We start from the raw sequence: 17,345 nt of genomic DNA, 5'->3' as shown, positions 1-17,345 counted from the left end.
TAGGGGCTCATCTCAGGATATGTAATTTTGACCCCCAGGAACTATTGCTAACTAAACTGTGAAGCCTTTTCTGGTAATTATCTTTTCTGTCTCTGGTCTTGGTCACACTCTGTGATACCGTAAGTGTTCACAGGAAGATGCTGAACAAGGTATTCCTCTTGAAAGAGGCACAGCCAGGGCTCGGAACCATATCTCAGGTGGAAAACGCAGTTACTGTACTTTCTTCTGACTAGAAGTATGTTGGATTCTGCTGAACCATTGTGAGGTTGCCATTCTAAACACACCTGTCCTTAATCTAACTAAACTTACAAGTACTCATAGGCATCCTTCAGTCTCGAGAGACTATGGTAACATGCTCTGAATCGAGGAATGTCCTCTCCAGAGCATGAAGCCTGGGTAAGGTAATATGGAGGATAGGCTGTTACCCAAGCAGCAAATCCCCCCTCTCCACGTTGCTGAAATGGTCCAATGGAAAGGCAAGAGCCAATACGACTGGTTCCAGCAACGTCGCAGGAGTTGGCAGAACGACACGAGCAAACACACAGAATTATGTTGTCTGTAGTGCACTTGATGACAGTTCTTCATAGTCCTTCAGATATGGTCCTGACACTTTGGTGGTCATTAAATTTGTAATAAATTTGGTCTGCAGTGACATTATTTGTTCTATAACTTTCGGTTGCTTCCTTTCCCCCTCAAATCATTTGTTAGTTGCAAGGCTTAATTGCATCAATACAGTAATAATCCAATTTTCCTTTCATGGAAAAAGTCCTTAGCAGAATAAAAATGGTGTTTCTTGCCATCTAGAAAGAAACCCAGATTCGTAAATTTCACATTCTTTTATTTATCTAATTGAATATCACTGTAATACAGCTGTCACAAAGACAGACGATCAGGTGTTCGTGGACTAATTATTTGGGAAGTGACACATATGCTGAGTCATTGAGCAGCCCTGGGTATGTTTTTACAATATTCAGAACAAAAATGTGCCATGATCTTGGAAGTATTTTTCTTTTTGCTTGTTGCTTCTTTCCTGGAGTCTTGACGTTAATTATTTATATCTGGATTTTGGAGGAAGCTATAGATGACCTTTCAAAGAAGATCTGAATGGTCAAATCCAGTTGTCATTTACATATAATTACCATACAAAGAATTATGGATACAGCTCTATAGTCTGTGTTTTTAAAAATAATGTCATCCTGTGTTACTGGACAATGTACATAGCTTCAGGCTTGCTTATTTGTGTCTGAAGGATAATCCACAACTACCTTTATCATTTTTGCAATTGAATTTTTATTTATCCCAGTGGGGAATCAAACTCCTGACCTTGATACTCTCACAGAGCTATCCAGCCAGCTCAGTAGAGGTGGAATCCCCACCCCTTTATTCCCTAAAACACACTGCTGCAATTACACTATTCAATCCCAGTTAAATACTAGCAATACAATTAGAATGGCTCACATCATCACCAAGGATCTAAACAAGAAATCAAAAGGGGGAAATGCCACCATGGATTATAGCTGCTAGTATAAGAACAAGAAAATTAACTGGTGAGCTAGATTTGAAAGGCTATTTTTTAAATGTCTGGAAGACATGGCAGGCAAACTCTTAAAGAGCTCAAAAGGAAAGTAGCATGCCAAGTGTGGCAACAGAAATGATGGTTAGCCATGGGTGCCAGTGAAGTTGTCTTGAGCTCATCATTTGCCTGAGGAAACATTGGGTATTTCAAGCTTTGACTTTTCCTGGTACCTTAAGGACAGTGTACATTAGGGAACCATATAAGTGTGGAAGCTTACTAATGACACTTCAGAGTGGCCACCTCCTGAATAGGAAAATAAGGGCAGAAACAAGAACTTATTGACAGAAGAACTTGTGAGTGTGGTTTGGATGCCAAACTGTATATATATATATATATATATATACACAGAGCTGCTGCATCTCGAATCAAAATACCCTTGACAATGCCTGACCTCCAGTATGAGTGCTTCTTTGTAAGAGATTTTGGTTTGGATTACACAGCTTAAATTGTGTAGCAACAGCTATATAGTGAAATGTATCTTGAGGGCTGCGTACCTTATATTCTTTCCCAACATTGTGACATGCAGTGCAATTTTTAGCATATTTATTCCAAAATTAAGCTTGATTCAGCAAGATTTTCCCCTGAGTAAGGATGCCTAGGATTATAACCCTGATTTTATTTTCTCTTATCTGCAGAACCTGTAGCAACACTTGAATCAATCTACAACACATCCAGCAAACTCCTCTCTTGTATCTCTAGGAAACAATATTCCACTCCTTTAGATCTTGATGAGAACCATCCATCGTATATATTACTGCCCCGAGGGTTATCAAACGCAGGAACTGGTTACACAAGTAACATTTTGATCCTTAATTTTTTATGAGTAGCAGTTGCACACATCAGGCATAGACGAAAATGTACAAAAAGAAATGCATTATTTAGGAAGACTATCTCTCAAATTCCCATGAATTTTTAATGCTCATCGCAGCATTTTATCTGTGAATAATCTGAATGTTATTGTTCAAAACAGCCAAATCCCACCCTGTCTATTGCCCAAACAGTCTTATGACTGAATGTACAGGTCACTGTCTTAATTGATCTCCTTTTTGGTTCTTAAGAAACTGTTCCCAAGGCATAAATAGTTTCAGTTTCAGAAACCTTTATTAGGCATGTACAGAATAACAAATTAACAGGTAAGTCAAAATTAAAATTAGGCAAAATATAAATGAGATCTTTGTTTCATTATATAATTGTTCCTGAGTAGCTCTGCTTTTACGTGCATGTTCTATTTGGTCGATTAACTCTCTGGTTGCTCAGTCGTGAATTTAAACCTTGTAGTACGTAGTCTCATCGGATTTTGCTGTTTTCCTCATTAGGACACCGTTAAGAAAGAGCGTCACCCTAGTGGTAGTCTCCGTGTCCGTTGATGACAACAGATAGAACAAAATGTTATTCGGGCTAACTCCTGGGGCCCCATGAGTAATGAAGTAATATAATTTGCCCTCAGGTCCTTGTAACTAGGGCAGCTGCATATTAGGTGCTCCAAGGTCTCGGGGGTATTCCAAGTACAGTCTCGGCACCAGGTTGAGCTTACATTGTGAGAAAATGAAGCAGCCAGCTCTTGTGTTGGCATGACGTTGCATCTTGCTAGAGTAAAAGCACGTCGCAGCTGGGGATTTTCCAGGAAAGCCAAGTGCCTGGGCATCTGTCCAATTGTAAACGGTAGTTCGAAAAAAAGAGGAGAGCATGTTCTGGTGGCGGCTGCAATGTGGTTTTGTCTTTCAATGTCCATCAGCTGTAGTACCAATAGTTTACAGGCATTATCAAGGTTAGTGTTGCCCAAGCATTCGGGGGAGAGACCTATAGGGGAGAGACTGGATTTTTTTGTAAAAAAGGCGGAGAGCTGAGCAAATGAACGAATCACTTAGCAGGGCTTCAATAAAAGGGGAGTGATCGGCCTTGCAAAGAATAACAAGCCAAAACTTGCAGAATCTGACCCAAGCCACATACTCTAGGCTCAGCTGGCCTGCCTCTAACCACAGAGTGGCATAAGCTACACAATGAGCTACGCCAAAAGGTTTGTATAGGAACACCGATAGAATGCGTTCCACCTCATAATTGAGGGCTGGCATCCAAAGTTGAATGGCGTAAAGAAGATGTGGGGTGACCTTGGTGTTAAAAACTTTTAACGCCGCGAGTATATAGGAATTGTTTTGTACTAAGGTGAAGTGAAGAATGGATTGAGCCAGAAGTTTGGCTGATTTGATGACTTTCGAACGTTGCTGTGTCCAGGTGAGTCTGTAGGAAAAGGTCAAGCCTAGGTAGTTAAAGAATTTGACTTGTTGGATAGGCTTGCCATTAAATGACCAGAATCGAGGTGTCCACCTTTTTTCGAAAACCAAGATTTTTTATTTGTCGAAATTTAGTTGTAATAGGTTAGACTCCAAGTACTCTATGGTAGCAAGTACCAGACGTCTTAAGCCGATTTTTGTTCTAGAAATCAGGACCATGTCATCTGCGTAGAGGAGCAAGTAGACTGGGGTGTTGTTAAGTTTAGGGCAATGGGAGTCAATGTCAACCAGATGAGGTGATAGGTCATTCAAGAAAAGGTTAAACAGGGTGGGAGCGAGCACGCAACCCTGTTTTACTCCCCTGGTGGTGGTAATATTTTCAGTAAGATTGCAAGAAATAAATAAGAGACACAAAGACATTGTTGCAGAAACTATTATATTAATGTTGAACTTTGGCCCAGGAAGGATCAGATCCCTTGTTATGTGTTTTTGGCCAGCAGCAGCACTGTTTATAAATGTACAGTACCTGATTACTGCAAAGACCAAAGTCCAACTGAAATGCATGCGGGACTTCCTCTTCGCAGATGATGCAGCCATTGTTGCTCACTCTGCTGAAGACCTCCAACAACTCATGAATCGTTTCAGCAAGGCCTGCCAAGACTTTGGACTAACAATCAGCCTGAAGAAAACACAAGTCCTGGGCCAGGGCGTGGACTCACCTCCCTCTATTACCATCTCCACACAAAAATTGGAGGTTGTTCATGACTTTGTGTACCTTGGCTCAACCATCTCTGAACCCTCTCTCTAGATGTCGAGCTGGATAAACGCATTAGCCAAGCAGCTATCATGTTCTCTAGACTCACAAAGAGAGTATGGCTCAATAAGAAGCAGACGACACATACCAAGATCCAGGTCTATAGAGCCTGTGTCCTGAGCACACTCCTGTACTGCAGTGAGTCCTGGACCCTTTGTGCACGACAGGAGAGGGAGCTGAACACCTTCCATATGCGTTGCCTCCGACAGATTATTGGTATCACCTTGCAGGACAAAGTTCCAAATAGAGTAGTCCTAGAACGAGCTGGAATTTTCAGCATGTATACATTACTGAAACAGCAACGTCTATGTTGGCTTGGGCACGTCGTGAGAATGGCTGATGGTCAGATTCCAAAGGATCTCCTGTATGGAGAATTAGTGCAGGGAAATCGCCCCAGAGGGAGACCACAGCTGCGATACAACGATATCTGCAAGCGGGATCTGAAGGCCTTAGGAATAGACTTCAAGAGATGGGAAACCCTGACATCTGAGCGTTCAGCCTGGAGGCAGGCAGTGCATCACGGCCTCTCCCAATTTGAAGAGACCCTTGTCCAGCAGGCCAAGGCAAAGAGGAAATCACAAAAGCAGCAAAACCAGGGAGCTGGACAGGGGACAGATTGGATTTGTCTTCAGTGTTGAAGAGATTGTCACTCTCGAATTGGCCTCCTCAGCCACACTAGACGCTGTTCCAAGTCCTCCATACAGAGCACATTAACATAGTCTTTCGAGACTGAAGGATGCCTAACCTAACTGTACATGGATAGTAATTCTAGGGCAATTTAAAAGCTAAAATTGTACATGGTGTTTTGTGAAGCATGTGGTCCCCCAACCTTCAGTTGTTTCAAACATCAATTCCCAGGCTGAAATCCTGTTGCTCAAGATAAGAAAATTCGTAATTTTCAGTTCTTTTCTAGCTGGCAAATAATGTACCAAGTGTAATTTTCGGGGTGTGTACATACCAACTCTGTATGGTTGGTCCTCCCCCACATATTTGCCAAGGAGGCATAGACTAAATGTCACAAATTTTCTTATGCTAAGCAACAGGATTTCAGCCCCAGAATCCCTGACCAATTACCATCCTTGCTGGGGGTTCTGGGAGATTTAAGTCCAAACTTTTCCAGGTGACAAAAGTTGAAAACAACTCTAAATCTTGGTAAATTACAGCCTGGGGGTAGAGAGGGAAGAGAATCCTGACTAGAATTCACAGCATAGAAGGCAAGGGTGTTAAATATTGTCTCAGGCCATCGTCCCTGAAGGCTGCTCCTTGCAAAGCTTTAAAGCACTCAAAGAGCGCTACACACAAGTACCATGAAATAAAATAAACGACATTGGCATTGTTGTGTCTAAACTCGCCAAAACTTCTTGGTCTTAAAGGAAAGGGAGGAAAGGGACACAGAAGGCCTCTTGACCATCGGGGAAGCAAGGGATCTTCCAGAGATTCATGCAGAGGTCGGCCCTTGCAGCAATACAGACAGAAGTCAAAAATGTGTGATATGGAAAATAGATCTATCTGTAGTGTACCCTATTACTAAAATAATGAACCTTTGGTGGGTTTCCATTTGTGGGTTGTGGTTGATTTTCATCTGAGGTGGTCTGTCTGAGTATTGACCTGTCCTGGGAGATGTACTGCAGCTGGTCAAATGTTTCAGTGGTTCCTTGCCGATATAATAAGGACTACGCTGTGCTAACTGGAACAATGTGATGACATAATAAGTATTCAAAGGCCTGGAAAGTTGATGACTACAATCAACCCCAGTGCATTTTTTGTACAGAGTGGCTTTGTCCCTCGGCAAATGACTGTGTGCTTTTAAAGTGGAGAGAGTGAGATTTCCATCTACAGTACAGCTGGACACATCCGTTGTCATCACAAGAGAAGGTTTGGGTGGTCAGAAGAGCAGGCTTGTGCAAAGACTGCAAAGTGATGTATGTTCAACAACAGAGATATGCCTGAATCTTTGGTAGTAATACCAGATTAAAATCATGGCTTTTAAAAATGCTTTTAGGAAGATTTAGGAACCAGAATTGAAGGGGTTTCATAAGAAACCTGGTGATTGGATGTGTGCATAGTACTGAGGCCACAAGGCCCAAGGCAATCCGCACATGTTCAGTGTTGTGATACATGTCTTTATAGGATGAGATGCCATCATTTGTACTGCAAATGATCTTTACATGGGAAGAATCATTTGAGCATTCTGGAGTTTATGTGGGCTCCTATTGATGACCTACGCAGGAATTTAAACAGCACTTTTTGGGTATGGATCACAAAGTGTAGTACATTAAGCAAGGCCAGAGTGGCATGGAAGATATTAGAAATGTCAGGTTCTGAAGAACTGCCCACCAGCCAATTGTCCATTTATAGATACTGTATACCATTATGCGCTTGGTTCACACATGAGCTGCCACTATTGGCATACATTTTGTAAAAATCCTGGGGGCTATGGAGAGAACAAAGGGTAGAACTCTGGATAAGCATGGTGCCTCATGGTGAAATGAATATATCTCCTGTAAGAAGATCAGATGGACTGTGAGTGGGTGTACTTGGAACAGCCTAACTTAGAAGATTTCTTCTCATATTTTGCAGGCCCTGGGACAAGTTGCTTTTAATCTTTCATTTCAATAAGCACTGGATCAAAGAATTTAATAAACAACCTGTTTTTCTTATAAAGAAATGCAAGTCAATATTCTATATAACTGTGTTTTCACTGAATCTGGCTGTGGACAGAAACAGTAGCTGGTTGTACCATACTGCAGAGCATCCTTGCTTCTATTCATGACGGAAGAAGCTTTAATTTATTAATTTATGGACTCCTTGGAACAATTTAAAATTTCCCTGGGGAATGACCATGGATTTCCTAGAGGTATGTGGCCCAAGCTATCAGGAGGCTAAAGAGGAAATCCTGACGCCTCGAAAACCTGCTTCATGAACTTAAGATTCAGCCTGCTTATCCTGATCTTTAAGGGTGATTTCCCTACCATGACTATACACTGAAGATGAAACAGATGCATCCACTGAAGGGACCTGTAGACATCTGATAACCAAATTAGGCAAATTGTTTGTCTGTTTATTGACTGGGTCACCAACCATACGTTTGTCCTAATCATGCTTAATAGCATCCATAGGCATGTCAGATGACACAAAGTTTCTTAAACACTTCCTCTGATTCATGAATAGCTCAGTGTGTATTGGCTGCATGTGCATGTACAGTTAAAGGCGAAGGTTTCTGAGGTCTTCTGAGTAGGATTGGTAAATTGTTGGGTTTAAATAATCTGGAAGAAGTTGGTTCAGAGCCCTTCTTCTCTGTTTTAAGTGAAGATTCTAATTCTGAGGAATGGGAACTTTCTTAAGAGTCCCCGCTGTGGCCTTGCAGCATTTCTGAAGCCTAGGGGCCAATAAGGAAAATTGCCTAGGTTGGCTTGGTTTTGGAAGGAACCTACCACCTTTCCAAAATGGTGGCTGTGCTGATTTGAGACTCCTGGATTTTGCACTTGGTGTTTTATCACCACACTGAACAGGGCTTGAAACTGTCTTTCTTTGAGGGTAGAATGGTGGTGCAGTTCTCATTAGTTGAAGAAGGATGGTGAAAGACGACTCCCCTCCAACCAACTGGTCCCACTGCTTCCCCCACTTGAATTGTCTCTAATTCTATTTGATGGCTTCTGTTCTTTTTCTCTCAATGTTCTGGTGCTATTCATCTTAATTCATTGGAAAAACTGTGTATGTGTATACAACATTAGACTCATTGGAATCCATTGAACTTATAGAGCAGATGACTCAACAAATCCCCACTTATTCTAGTGCAATGTACTATGCTAAGCAACAGGCATTCAGCCTGTGCAATCCAAAATAAGTACAGTGGTGCCTCGCTTAACGATTTTAATTGGTTCCCAAAAAAAACATCGCTATGGGAAAACATCGTTAAGCGAAACGTGTTTTCCCATAGAGATGCATTGAAAACCGGATAATCCGTTCCAATAGGAACGGATTGCTGTCCTTAAGCGAAAATCGCCATAGGAAACATCGCTAAGCGATACAATGTTTCCCCCATTGGAATGCATTGAAGCCTATTCAATGCATTTCAATGGTTTTGCGATGTCTGTTTTTGCAATTTTTAAAGTGTCTTAAAATGTTCAAAAACTGTTTTAAATGCTTGGGATCGTTAGTGCACCTTCTAAAACATGTGCAAACTTAATTTGGCTTTGTTCAAATTTGACAGCTATAAAAATCGGGTTCAATGCATTCCAATGGGGGGGGAAATTCGCCAAAAATTAATGAAGACTCAGAACAAAGCCAAATTAAGTTTGCACATGTTTTACAAGGTGCTCTAACGAATCCAAGCATTTAAAACAGTTTCTGACTCTTCGTTAATTTTTGGTGATTTTTTTTCTCCCCCATTGGAATGCACTGAACCCGATTTTGACAGCTGTTCAATGCATTCCAATGGGGGAGAAAAAAAATTCATCAAAAATTAACGAAGAGTCAGAACAAAGCCAAATTAAGTTTGCACACATTTTAGAAGGTGCACTAACGATTCCTAGCATTTAAAACAGTTTTTGAACATTTTAAGACACTTTTAAAATTGCAAAAACGGACATTGTTAAGCGAAACAGGGGACCCAAAACGCATTCGCTATGCGAAGCATGGTCCCGAAATCGCTAAGCGAAAATCGCCCATAGGAAACATTGTTAAACGATGCAGAAAATTCTTAAAAAACCCATCATTAAGCAAATACATCGTTAAACGAAGCAATCGCTAAGCGAGGCACCACTGTAAATGACTAAAATAGTGTTCCCTAACATAGAACCCTCCAGATCTTTTGGATTAACTCACATGATCCCTTAGCAACAGTTATATTAGGTAGGCTGATGGGACTTGTTGTTACAACACCTGAAAGGTACTAGATTGTGGAAAGCTGGACTGGGGTTTTGGCCCTTCAGTATTATTTGAGGCTCAGTGAAACTCCTAATTGAATGACCTCCAGAGACAAAGGAAAACAGTTGAATGGCTAAAAGCTTATGGAAAATATTCTCTGTTTCTTGCTTATCACATTGGCCCGACACCCAAATGCAAGAAGACTTACTTCATCTGACTTCTATGACTAATGAAATAATTTACCAGTCTTTAGGTCTGTTCATATGGCTACATAGAGTGGTAGTTAGATCACTGTTAGTATGGTTTGGTTTGAACCAAATTGCAATGTCCTTAAGTGTTTCTACAAAAGATTGTCCCATCCTGCCCCTTTAAGAGCTGCCGTGCTCCTTTCTGGTACAGGGCTATGGGCTTCTGTGTATTTTTGGCATGATTCAGCATGCTCTTAATTATCCTGTTGTGTAGCTTGTGTGGATGGCTAGAAAAAAATGCATAGGAACCTGGAATGTAAGATCTATGAACCTTGGTAAGCTGGATGTGGTCAAACAGGAGATGGCAAGAATAAACATTGACATCCTGGGCATCAGTGAACTAAAATGGTCCTATGTGATTCAGATAGGCGGGATATAAATTAAATAAATAAATAAATAAATTGGAATGGGAAAATTCAATTCAGATGATTATCATATCTACTATTGTGGGCAAGAATCCCGTAGAAGAAATGGAGTAGCCCTCATAGTCAACAAAAGAGTGGGAAAAGCTGTAGTGGGATACAATCTCAAAAATAATAGAATGATTTCAATACGAATCTAAGGCAGACCTTTCAACCTCACAGTAATCCAAGTTTATGCACCAATCACCCATGCTGAAGAGGCTGAAATTGACCAATTCTATGAAGACTTACAACACCTTCTAGAACAGACAACAAAGAAATATGTTCTCATTATAGGGGACTGGAATGCTAAAGTAGGTAGTCAAGAGATAAAAGGAACAACAGGTAAGTTTGACCTTGGAGTTCAAAACAAAGCAGGGCAAAGGCTAATAGACTTTTGTCAAGAGAACAAGTTGGTCATCACAAACAATCTTTTCCAACAAGACAAGACACGACTCCACACATGGAAAGTGTGAAGGCAAGAGGAGAGGGGGACGACAGAGGACTAGATGGGTGGAAAATGTCACATGAATTTGAGCAAACTCTGGGAGGCAGTGGAAGACAGGAGGGCCTGGTGTGCTCTGGTCCATGGGGTCACGAAGAGTCGGACATGACTTAATGACTAAACAACAAAAAAACTCTGCCCAGAATAGTGCTTTGACGCCAATGTGGCGGTATAGAAATTAAAGTAATAAACAAACAAAAGAATCACTCAAGTGAGAGATCAAATAGATCACACTGAAAATAAGAACTAGAGGTATTTGTATACAAACATCCCCATGTGATTGGACTTAACAAGGGTCCTGCCCTTGGGAATGGACTGTCCACTCATGTGTCTTGCTGTAGCGCTGATCCTGCTTGTCCTTCCAATCGAGCCTGAAGCACTGCTCTCTTCCCGCTTGGCTGGCCACTTGGCAGCTATGCAGGGAGACTCATCCTCCCTCCCCCTGCCTGGAGTGACCAGCCAAGTGGGAACAGACCGTTGCTCAGGGCACAATGGGAAGGATAAATGGGTCATATGAGTGGAGGTTCTGGATCTGGGGGGCCGGACCCTCATTAAGTCCAGCTGCATGGGAATATTTGTATTTGCATATGAATACCCTTGTCTCTAATAAGAACCTTTAAAGTGTGAACCAAACTGCTCCAAATTCTTCCATCTGGACAGCCCTTTTTTTTTTTTAAAGAAAATGTGAATGAGGCTCACCCAAATTCCTCCATTTTAATAAGACATATGCTCACACAATACGCACTTTTAAAGAAACATAGCCTGTTTGCATGGAGTAACAAGACAACAGAAAATCTCCAGATTTTGTATTAGGAAAAGATCATAACCCTATTTTTAAGCATTATTTTCTATAATGTCATGGGATAATTAAGGCAGAGAAATCACACAGGTTTGATTTCTCTGCCTTAACGGTCACATGAAGTTATAGAAATGCCAAGTATCAGTTCCATTTTGTTATCAGAAATACAAATTGTTTTACTGACGTAAGGCCTTACAAAAGGCACTATTAGTGCATGTCTGCTCTATTAAGTATTCTTGAAAACCTATATAATCTGTACTCCCATCAGAAGGTCTTGTGCTAAAGCTAAAAGTAGTTTTAGGATGAGCAGGTAAAATTCCATTTCTTCTTTATTTAATCCATATAATACACCATTTTTAGAATTTAAAAACTAGATAAAAGAGCATAATAAATGGCAAGTGTATGAAGTTTTTCTTCATAGTTTCTGAACAAAAAAATCTGAATTACAAAGTATTAAAAATATGTTGGTACATTTGAACATAGCAACCCACTAAAGCATAAAGATACAGATACAGCATAAAGAAAAATTGTGCCACTTACCTATTTTTTTGTTTGTTTTTTGAAGTTTCTAGGAACTTTTAAATCTGTACATAGGACCATTCTGTACAAAATATGAAGTCTACATTTTTATTACTCATTACAATAAAACAAAGTACAATGTATGTACAATATTAAAATGAAGCCATACTAAAGCCACACAGAAAGACTATTCTTTTTGACATTCCTGATGTACAGGCGTAAAATTCTGGAAAATATGGGAAGGTGGCTAACACTGAACTTTATGAAGAACAACAATCACCAAAACTATATTTTATTTGCACGTTTATTTTGGATGTATCAGTTTTTAGAATAATTTAATACAGAACTTATACAGAGCATAAAAAGGGTGAAAACAAACAAGCCAAACAATTAGTGCTGCTAAATTTTAGACTATTGCTTAGGCAAGTTTGTTAACTGGCCTAAAATCTCAAAACCAAATTGCCATGGCATAATTCCTCTTTCCCAGAACATTGCTTTTGGTGAATGTTTATCTTCAGTAAAGCAAAAATAAAATCTAGACAGTGAAAGATCTTATACGTTGAGTGTTACACAGTCAACCAAACATTGATATATAGTATTTCCCACTCCCCACGCCCTCCCCGGATAAAATTAGGGGCTTCTTTCTAGAAACCTCTTTCATGAACCTACTAAATAGCCAAATTATATTTTAAAAGATATTTGATAAGTTACCAGCTAAAGATGGAAGTTCAAACAATGGTGTATCAAAATACACATAGACATTGCTTTATGCAGTTATATATGCATCCTTTTCCCTTTCAAAAGGGGACAGAATCTTTAAACTGCTTTAATTATTAATTTTTCCTTATGGCAAGCATATTTATTTTCAAGTTTAACAGGATTCTTTTTTTTAACACAGAATGGGCATTTTATCTAAAATTTAGAGTAGTTTTTATATTTAACTTTGTTTAAGCAGTAATTCCCATCACAGGCAATCTGGTTTTCTCTCCACAGCTATTGCAATAAATATTGTATTTTTTATTTTGATATCAGCCAACAGGAATCACATCTGCATATGACTCCAAGTGCCTGCTTTGTACAGTAATTTTTATGGATTCAGGCAACCTAATTTCCTTAAAACACTGTTTGAAAGAAGCTGCAAATTTAACTTTTTTCTGCATCAAGACATTCAATATTGTTACTGTCTGAGACAAAAGAAACAAGTCATTCATTCTAAACAAAACTCATCTAAAACAGCTCCTAACCAGGATACAAAAGTCTAAAATACTGGCCACCCTGAGAGAAATCATATATTGAAGACAAAGCACTTGTACATATTTTCAAAGAAAAGTTATTCGTGCTTTCCCATCTAGAACAATGAAAAAAGAGCTTCTACCATGCAAGTAATCTTATGGAATATATAGCAGCATTTGAAGGTCAATGGCAACTCTGAGGTGTTTTCATTTTTCTTGTGAGGTGTGTATGTATTCTATGTGCTCTTTACCACAGAAAAGAATGTTGACAGCACAACTATTATAATTCATTTTTCAGCTCTCAAGACAGGCATTTTTTAAAAAGTGGTATGCCATTAGAAAATCCTTTGTATTGTTAAAAATAATGTTAAAAGTGTTGATGCTGCTTTCATAGAACATTATGCAGAAAAACGTATTCAACTCAGTGACCTCAGGTCGTCTGCAAGAAGAACTCTCAGAGTCCAAAGTATGCCACAGAGTTAAGCTCAGGTGGGGCAAAAAAGAATGGATCTATTTAGATAAATAAAAAGAATAATTTCATAAAACAAAAGTGGTATGTAATGACTTCTAAAAATTCAATTTATATTCAGTCAAGGCAGACAGAATTTTCATTTTTGGGAACACAATTTCTTCCATCGGCTCAGTTCCAAAATATCTGTTGTGTATTCCTCTCTAAAAGACTTGAAAATATGGCTTCAATCCACATAAAATCCCTAACAAGGCTGTCTCTCTCTGGAACAGTTTTCAGAGCTCCTAGAAATTAGCCGTGATTGAAGATTGTCATGAAAATTACCATTCTGTAAACTGCATTGACAGAGCAATTTAACTGCATGTTCTGAAATGGCAAGAATCTGTAAAGGCAGCAATGCAGAACTTTTTTTCTTCACACTTTTTCCAGTCTTATAAAAATGCCTAACGGAATTGAGACTCTGGACAGTACCAACAGTACCAATTCAGGGTAGCAGACAGAGAGAAAACAGATGACATTCTACCAGGTACTGCTATCATGCAACCTCCAGGGCTTACAAAGGAAAATTCACGCAACATCACTTTGTGTAGTATACTTTACCTGGAGGAAGCATGGGGGAGAAAACATGGAACCCCTGTACAGACTGTCCCATGTGATAGTCACATATGCAATTTGTTGTATGTATGTGTATGTGTATGAGGTGAGAGAATCCAACTTTGCAACTACCTTTAGCTTCCTAGCACATATACCTACAGCAGAGATCATGGTGTCCCTTTGCCTATCCACAGCAACCGATCTGTGAAACAACCCAAAAATATCTGGGATGTTGTATAACAGCAGTACTTGGTGATCTGCCGTAGAAGACTGCTCTTCTCTCAGGAGTGATATGAAAAAAGTGCATGCTTCCTTCTGGTTGGTACTATGCCAACAGCATCATGAAAATATTTAATACTATTCAACCCAAGTTTCTGCATACAGAATCAGGCAATTTACCATTGTTTGAACTATTAATCTTGAGCTGTGCATAATGTATCAAAGTTATTGCCTAACAGAATGGGGTTGAAAAATGCTTTGACTCGTGTGTAACTGATCAGTATGGCACAAAAAGTAAGTTCTCTACTGTGGAACAGAGTCCAGAAAAAAAGTTTCTCCTCCAAATAAGATTTTACTTCAATAATCTAATGCCCATCATGTGATATTAGATCATCAGCTCGGCAATGGGATTCCAAGGCTTTCATGGTATAGATATCCTGAGGCAGTTCTGACTTGCGTCGCACCATAGGACGCTCCTTTTTCTGATCCTTCTGCGCCTGAAATCAAAATGCTATGGTTTAAAAAGCCAGCAATTATTTTTACAATTTTTAAATTAAGAAAAGAACAAAAAGCAGCATTACAAAGGTTATTTCGGCAGCTATCAAATACCACGTAGCTACTGCTTAAAATATTAGACAGCGCTACTGTGTTTCCCTGAAAATAAGACAGGGTCTTATATTAATTTTTGCTCCAAAAATGCATTAGGGCTTATTTTCAGGGGATGTTTTATTTTTCAGTCATGTCATCTTCTTCTGGTTGCTGCACAATGCTGAAGGGTGGGATTTCACTTAACTGGGGCTTATTTTTGGGGTAGGGTTTATATTACGAGCATCCTGAAAAATCATACTAGGGCTTATTTTCGGGGAAACAGGGTATGCTATCTATATAGGAGATGCTCCTGAACATGTCTGACTTTCCAGGAAGTCAATGAATCCAGAATTTAATATTTTATATACTTAACACAATTAATAAAGTATTTGGGTCTTCCTGGGTCTCTTAGAAACAACCAACCATGCATTCATGTTGGCACACAAAGTAACCATTTTGTCCAATCTACAACAATGTTTAATATAATTGTTAAGGGATACAGTTTACCAGCTGCCTAGCCTGATAGTGGTTCCTCTGGTGAGGAGTCATGTAGCAAAGGGTACTGAATGCTGCTACCACTGTAAGAGCCTGCCCTAGCCACATATTTGCCACTGAGATAGGATCACTTCAGGAATCTGCGATCAGAGGCCTTTGAAAGCACACTGCAGTATTATGGTGTCTTGGTTATTATTTATTTATATATATCGCCCCATTAGTGTGATTCTGGGCAGTTAACAAATGACGAAATCTAACAGTTAAAGCAGGAAAACAATAAAAATAATAGCGTAAAACAAAGTCAAATCAAGTTGGGTCAAATACTGCCGGAGCTTTTATAACTCCATGTTGTTCTTGTTGGAGAGACATACCTGCACCGTGTCTGCCTTCCTGTCTCTGCTGACTGAGGTAAAACTAAGAAGAGCATGACTTTATTGGGAAGATAGGCTGGATTGCTACTGAAGGTTTCAGACCGCCTTTACATGCTAGCATAATCTTCCAGATTAGCACTGACAGTGGAAAGGATGATTTGAGTTAGGAACAGCTGGATAAAGACCAGAAAGGTGGGAAGTGAAGCAGGGGGAACAGCCCTCTCTAATCATTAACACTCTTTTAGAAAATATATGTATTTCTGATTCCAGATACAGTGGTGCCTCGCTTAGCGAGTGCTTCGTTTAGCGATGAAATCGCTTTGTGATGAACTTTTTGCGATCGCAAAAGCGATCGCTTTGCGATGTTCCCTATGGGGGAATTTCGCTTTGCGATGATCGGTTCCCTGCTTCGGGAACCGATCATCGCAATGCGACCATCTTCGCACAGCTGATCAGCGGTTTCAAAATGGCCGCTGGGTAAACAAAATGGCCATCTGCTGTTTTCTGGGATGGATTCCTCCCTTAAAAGGCACCAAAAATGGCCGCGCTATGGAGGATCTTCACTGAACAGTGAGTTTTAAGCCCCTAGGAATGCATTAATCAGGTTTTAATGCGTTTCTATGGGCTTTTTAATATCGCATAGCAACGTTTTCGTTCAACAGCGATTTTTTGCAGAACGAATTAACGTCGCAATGCGAGGCACCACTGTACTACGTTTGTGTCACTCTTGCCACACCAACTTAAATTCTCTTGGCTAACTGACTTCTTGCAACATCTGAATAGGATCACTCATTCTAAATTTTTTGCATCAGATGTCAATATACAATGGGTACAATCCAACTGTTATTTTTGTAATGTTTGTCTAACTTCTGTGGCTAATTGGCAAGGTACCAAACATCAGACATGTAATCAAGCATACAAGTGAGAGGTGCCCAGGTACCTAGTCAATTAGCTACAGCAAGTTACAAAAACCTTGTATTAATGCCCTGGCACTCTGGCCATTATGTTCACATTATACAGACTGCAATTACTATGCAGAGATGAATACAAATATATGATTTTTCAATGGAATTTTGGTGCGGAGGAATTCCAGCCCTGTTGGGAAGCAGTGACTTAACTTCTCTGATGTCTAAGGAGTTAGGGGCTTGCCAATAAGGTGATAGATTTAAAATTCCAATGTCAATTAATAACTCTTTTTAAGTACTGGCTATAGGCTTTCATACACCAAGTTGCTGGCTTCTGGTTGCCTTAACGATTCTGCAATAAATCCTCACTGCTTACCGGTTTACTGATATAACCATAAGAAACTCCAGCTGAAATGGTTACTAAAATTATTCTGCTTATTTCAAAGCTGGTGCATTTTAAAAAAGAAAAGTGGGTAAGCTTAAGGAGCAAACACTTTTGATTAAAATTTG

The 17,345-nt window shown here is 39.7% G+C and overlaps 1 protein-coding gene across 8 annotated transcripts in view; it reads right to left on the bottom strand.

Annotated features, from left to right (window-relative positions):
• Positions 1-11,754: 11,754 nt before the first annotated feature.
• The window catches only part of PPP2R5C (protein phosphatase 2 regulatory subunit B'gamma), a 97,616-nt gene continuing 92,025 nt past the window's right edge, over positions 11,755-17,345 (bottom strand). For all 8 annotated transcript variants that reach the window (XM_020793563.3, XM_020793565.3, XM_020793567.3 and 5 more), the window contains one exon: positions 11,755-14,973. In XM_020793563.3, coding sequence (XP_020649222.1) covers positions 14,842-14,973 — 132 coding nt within the window. In that variant the 3' untranslated portion in view covers positions 11,755-14,841. The remainder of the gene's footprint in view (positions 14,974-17,345) is intronic.

The sequence above is a fragment of the Pogona vitticeps genome, chromosome 1, assembly GCF_051106095.1.
Source record: "Pogona vitticeps strain Pit_001003342236 chromosome 1, PviZW2.1, whole genome shotgun sequence".
Lineage (NCBI taxonomy): Eukaryota > Metazoa > Chordata > Lepidosauria > Squamata > Agamidae > Pogona > Pogona vitticeps.
Note: the sequence above shows the minus strand (reverse complement) of the source record. Positions and strands in the feature narration are given on the sequence as shown.